Raw genomic sequence first — 6,102 nt, 5'->3', positions numbered from 1 at the left:
AGAAATACACACGCCTCCCCTGGGAGGAGGAGAAAAAGTTCTCACCCCCTTGCACAATCTATCAACCTCTCCCATCATGCCTGTACGTTCTTTTCACTGTCCCCTCTCCAAACTCAAAAGCCCCAGTACGAGGCGTGACAGGTCCGCACGCATTCCAGTCTGCAAAACGATGGTGGGGGAGGAAAGGGAGGCCTCCGAGGAACCCCCTGAAATAAGTTGGCACTTCCTTCCTTTCACCAGAAGGGTGTCAGGAAGGGGGAAGGATGCTACCAAACTCTTCTCCCTTCACTGCCACTACTGCGTGGGGAGCCTTCTTTTTTTTCTTTTTCAAACTGCAGCCAAATGTGGACAAAAAGCTAAAGCTACGGGAACAGGCGCTCTCTCCAACTGTCTCTGGGGGAAGGCTGAGGGGCGCCAGGGCAGATCTCTTTAAATATCCCCTCCCCGGCGCCGCTGGCGGGGGGCTTGCCAGCCACTTCCCGCGCCTGGCTGTGGAGGTGCAAATTGCCACTTAAGCTCTCGAGCCACGTCTGCTTAAGTGGAGGATTATGATGGGGGGGGCGGTGAGTGTGTGAGGGGAAGAGAACGCACGCCCGGACTGAAGGGGAAGAGGCTGGCAGGAATCCCCGCCTGTCAGGAGGAGAGGCCTGACAGCCAGCCAGCTGAACGTAATTGGGGGGGTCATTAAACCCAATCGCCCCTGCGCCAGGCAAGGGGGGAGGGTGCCTGAGAGGCCAGGCCCGCACCCAGTGCCCAGCTCGAGCGCCACTGACGAACTTTGCAGAACAAAGCTGAGCCCGAACTGGCCCCGGCCCAACCCTCTCGCCAGGCGCGGGAAGTGGCTGGCGAGCTCTAATTGCACCGCGCATGTTGCAACATGAGTCATTCAAATTGCGCCCGGCACGAGCGCTGGGCGGGCTTCTGGGGCCACCACCGCAATTAGAACTCAAGGGCCCCACTCAAGCGCTTGGCCTCGGGGCCACCCTTGCCCTCTAATTGCCCGCGTTTAGCTCGAGGGCCAGGAGGGTTGCTCACCTCTCACTCCCTGGCCGGCAGGAGTTCCCACCTTACTTCTTCCCCGGAGCCCGGTGCCCGGCGCGCTCAGTGGTTCCTTTTCTGGTATCTCTCCGCTGACTGAGGCCTGCTGGGAGCAGGGGGCGGGGCTTGGTCATGTGACCGCTCCGCCCCCTGGCCTGGTCACTCCTGGAGCGGGGCTCCAGAGCGCTCCGGCAGGATGAGAGGCCTGGTCAGAAATCACCAACCCTGCTTCAAATGCGATCTTTTACTGAATTTCGCCGCCAAACGATATGTTCACGTATTTAGGTGGTTACCGGTTTCACAGAGGCTTGGATAATTTCTCTCTCCTTACTCAATAAGGTGCTTTGTAACCTATGGTGGGGTTGGAAAGAGCCATCCGGTCACAGCTGACTTATGGTGACCCCGTAGGGTTTTCAAGGCAAGAGACGATCAGGGATCATTTGCCATGGATACATACTTTGCTGTCCACTCTACAGCACTTCAAGAGAGAAATTTTTAGCAAGAATTCTACTGGTCATGCAAGCATACCCAGAAACTGAGAAGACTGTGTTCTTGCTTTCAGATAATGATGCTCATCTATCTCATAGAGTTTCCCTGTTTGCTTTAGCAGCATCTAAGATTAGATCTAAGGGGCAGGCTACCTGATGATGATTAAACCTGTTGTATTCTTTTTATTATTATTGATTAGTAGTTGGTTTTAACTTGGATATTAATGGTGCTTTTTAACGTTTTATGTTCCACTGGATTCTGTATTTTGTAATAGCCAATGGCTAAATACAATAAACCACTGTACTGGTACACCATGGCCTGTCTCCGTATAGCAACCCTGGACTCCGTGGCTGGTCTCCCATCCAAGCCTGTGCACTACCACAAACAGACACGGACAATAATATATTACCAGTTTAATTCCTAGAGTACTTCAGAGCACAGTGCCATCAAACCTTAGCCAGCCCTGGTGTATCTGGAGTGAGGGGGATGGGTTGGCAAGTCCGAGTTGTGAGACAAAAATATTGTGAAGCTTTTGAGTTCACCAGAAAACCCTCTGTTCTCTGTTAAAAGTTCTTTTCAAATTCAGTGCTGCTGAAGAGGTGTTTAGATCCTCTCTCTATGCTGAATCTTTGATTTACATGGAATTTTGTTTGACACTCCAGCAGTGGGATGCCTGATTTCGGTACCCCGCTGAACTGCATATGCTGACCTAGCCTCATACACAGAACCCCCACGCCTATCTCTGTGTAGAGGCCCTGGACTGCCCTGGTGGTCTCCCATCCAAATACTAACCAGGGCCGACCCTGCTTAGCTTCCAAGACTCGACAAGATCAGGCTAGCCTGGAGCATCCATTTGTAACCCACAGGGCTATGTTGTTTGCCAAAGCGGTCAAGAAACTTGTAGGCCTGTCCTATGCACAATTACTCTAAGTCCATTTACTTAACCGGACTTGGACTGGAACAACTCCACATAGGAATGCACTCTTGGAGATATAGTTACCACCGGGGGGGAGGGGGGGAGACATTCCTAATTCTTGAGACTTCAACAGAGCGATGCAAAATTGTCCTTTTCTTTAAGAATGTCACTACAGCTCGTGCAGATGAATCCCCCCCCAACCAATAAGGAGAGGGGAGATTGGATTGATACCCCGCCCTTCACTACCCAAAGGTGTCTCAGAGCAGCTTACAAGCTCCTTTCCCTTCCCCTCCCCACAACAGACTCCCTGTGAGGTAAAAGAAGAAGAAGAAGAGATTGGATTTATACCCCGCCCTTCACTACCCAAAGGTGTCTCAGAGCAGCTTACAAGCTCCTTTCCCTTCCCCTCCCCACAACAGACTCCCTGTGAGGTAAAAGAAGAAGAAGAAGAGATTGGATTTATACCCCGCCCTTCACTACCCAAAGGTGTCTCAGAGCAGCTTACAAGCTCCTTTCCCTTCCCCTCCCCACAACAGACTCCCTGTGAGGTAAAAGAAGAAGAAGAAGAGATTGGATTTATACCCCGCCCTTCACTACCCAAAGGTGTCTCAGAGCAGCTTACAAGCTCCTTTCCCTTCCCCTCCCCACAACAGACTCCCTGTGAGGTAAAAGAAGAAGAAGAAGAGATTGGATTTATACCCCGCCCTTCACTACCCAAAGGTGTCTCAGAGCAGCTTACAAGCTCCTTTCCCTTCCCCTCCCCACAACAGACTCCCTGTGAGGTAAAAGAAGAAGAAGAAGAGATTGGATTTATACCCCGCCCTTCACTACCCAAAGGTGTCTCAGAGCAGCTTACAAGCTCCTTTCCCTTCCCCTCCCCACAACAGACTCCCTGTGAGGTAAAAGAAGAAGAAGAAGAGATTGGATTTATACCCCGCCCTTCACTACCCAAAGGTGTCTCAGAGCAGCTTACAAGCTCCTTTCCCTTCCCCTCCCCACAACAGGCACCCTGTGAAGTAGGTGGGGCTGAGAGAGCTCTTGACAGCAACTGCTCTTTTTTCAAGAACAGCTCTTATCAGAACTACAGCTTGCCCAAGGTCATCCAGCCAGGTGCAAGTGGAGGAGTGGGGGAATCAAACCCGGTTCTCCCGGATTAGAGTCCGCGCAATTGACCACGACACCAAACTGGCTCTTCCTTATAAGAAATAAGGAAACCTGCATTTCAAAAGCTACCCGAGTTCTCCAAAAGGTGTGCATTGCATACAAAACCACTTAAAACAACCTTCGGGAGGAATAAGCCACACGCACAAATTCTTGATCCTTATTTCAGCTGCAGAAGGAAAACAAGAGCAAGGCCAATCACAGCTGTATTGATTACCCGGTGCTACTGGCAAGCGAGGAGGCTTCCAGTCCCTCAGTCTGTGGTTAATGCAGAGTGCCAAAATACTATCCCAAGGAATCTCCTCCACGGAAGGGCCGTCCTCTTCCGAGCTGGGACGCATCCTGCCCCTCCACCTGGCATACACTTTGCTAAGCAGGTTCTCTATCTGAGACTGAAGGATCGCTTGGGTCTGAGGAGAACTGGCAGTCTGGGACAAATACTGGAGAATCATGCTGTAAACAGGACGCCAGGGAGCTGCAGAGGGGGAAAAAACACATGTTACACAGTGCCCAATCAGGAGAAGAGAAACCATCGATAGAACATTCCAGAGAGAGCGCCTTCTGTTTTGCTGTCAGCTGAGTCAAGAAGCCTCAACACATAAGGGCGTCCTGGCCACTGTTCCTTCTAAACTGAGTTAGCGTGAGCTAGCTCACAGTTTTTTAGCCTCCGGCTCGCGCGTTTTTGTCTTAGCACAGGGAGGATGTCTCCAGAGCAAACTGATTCATGCAGTAGCCAAAGCGCTCACTCACAGCTTTAATGCCAGCAGCTCACAAAGTAGGATTTTTGCTCACAAGACTCTACAGCTTAGAGGGAGTATTGATCCTGGCACGTGTAAATTAGGAAAGAACTGGATGAGATCTTCTAATTCTGTTTGTCTCACCTTCAGGAGTAAGGGGGTGTTGACCAGATCGGGGTTCTCACTTTGGTGACCCCTCATCTCTGCAATGCCCCCCCCCACATCAGTTTACCTGCTATCAAGCTTATGTGGTTTCAGGCGCCAAGAACTTCCTTTCCTAGACATTGTGTCGCTTGCTGATTCTTTGGTCTCTTCTGCACTCTCTTTTTCATCGCTTGTGTGTCCCTACCAATGTTCCCTCTAAGCTGTGAAGTCTTGTGAGCAAAAATTCTACTTTATGAGGTACTGCCACTAAAGTTGTGAGTGGGCAATTTGGCTGCTGCATAAATTAGTTTGCTCTGGAGCCATTCCTTCCTGAGCTAAGACAAAAATGTCTGAGCCGGAGGCTAAAAAACTGTGAGCTAGCTCACACTAACTCAGCTTAGAGGGAACACTGGTCCCTACTGCTTCTCCCCCCCTCCCATTTTCTGTATGTTTTGCTCCCTCTACTGGTCAATTCGATATTACATCACTGTATGTCTGGCATATTTCCCTGCGCTTTAAAACTGCAGGGATGCATGCTGGAAAAAGCAATGTAATATCGAATCAACCATTAGAGGGAGCAAGACATGTGCAGAAAAGAGGAAAAAACATCAAAGCAATAGGGACGCATAAGCAACAAAAATGAGAGTGCGGAAGAGGTCTTTGTTCTCTTTCCTCATAGATGTGTAATATTGTGCTTTAATTCTCTGCTCATTTGGTCCAAGATGCTTTTTAAATGGGAAAATACACTATGTGCTACAATTCACTTTGTCTGTTATGCTTTTATCCACTTTATTGGTATACATATATATTTTAAAAGACGGTGTGCACAATTCCATTAACAAAATATGCAATGAGATTCACATCATTATTTATTTTAAAATAAAGTTGAGTTTTGATCTAAATAAACTCAAGTAAATCTGTTACCTTTGAAGGTTGCCAGATAATCCAGTTGTAAACTTTAATTTAACTTACAACTTAACCCAGTATAGCTGCAGCAACACTTTAAGTGCTCCATTCTTTCCCTCTCATGTAGAAAACACCTAAGACTGCATAAGGTGGAATTGTAGTGAACCCCAATGAGGAAATGTTGTGATATTTTACAAATAATGTAAGAGAGACTGGGTGCTCTAAGTTGGAATCAAAACAACATGAAATGCATCAGCAGCAAGAGGTAACTTGGAGACTTGTACTCTTAACCCAGTATAGCTGCAGCAACACTTTAAGTGCTCCATTCTTTCCCTCTCATGTAGAAAACACCTAAGACTGCATAAGGTGCAATTGTAGTGAACCCCAATGAGGAAATGTTATGTGATATTTTACAAATAAGGAAGAAAGACTGGGTGCTCTAAGTTGGAACCAAAACAACATGAAATGTATCAGCAGCAAGAGGTAACTCGGAGACTTGTACCGTACCAAATTTCTTTCAAATACATTGCCGTGCTTTCACACACACACTGAATATGCACTTTCAATGCACTTCGCAACTGGATTTTACTGTGTGAAATGGAAAAAAACTACTTGCAAGTGATCACTAAAGTGCACCGCAAATGGACTGAAAGTGCATTATTCAGCAAGTGCGAAAGTGGTGGACAAGGTGAATGAAATGCAGGAATGCTT

The 6,102-nt window shown here is 48.2% G+C and overlaps 1 protein-coding gene across 1 annotated transcript in view; it reads right to left on the bottom strand.

The window, feature by feature from the left end:
• Positions 1 to 3,821: 3,821 nt before the first annotated feature.
• The window catches only part of LOC107112122 (germinal-center associated nuclear protein-like), a gene marked incomplete at both ends in the record, with an annotated part of 18,027 nt that continues 15,746 nt past the window's right edge, over positions 3,822 to 6,102 (bottom strand). The window contains one exon of the mRNA XM_015413195.1: positions 3,822 to 4,079. Coding sequence (XP_015268681.1) covers positions 3,822 to 4,079 — 258 coding nt within the window. The remainder of the gene's footprint in view (positions 4,080 to 6,102) is intronic.

The sequence above is a fragment of the Gekko japonicus genome, unplaced genomic scaffold (genome assembly GCF_001447785.1).
Source record: "Gekko japonicus isolate JY-2015 unplaced genomic scaffold, Gekko_japonicus_V1.1 scaffold6889, whole genome shotgun sequence".
Lineage (NCBI taxonomy): Eukaryota > Metazoa > Chordata > Lepidosauria > Squamata > Gekkonidae > Gekko > Gekko japonicus.
The sequence above is the reverse complement of the archived record's forward strand: the minus strand, read 5'-3'. Positions and strand labels throughout refer to the sequence as shown.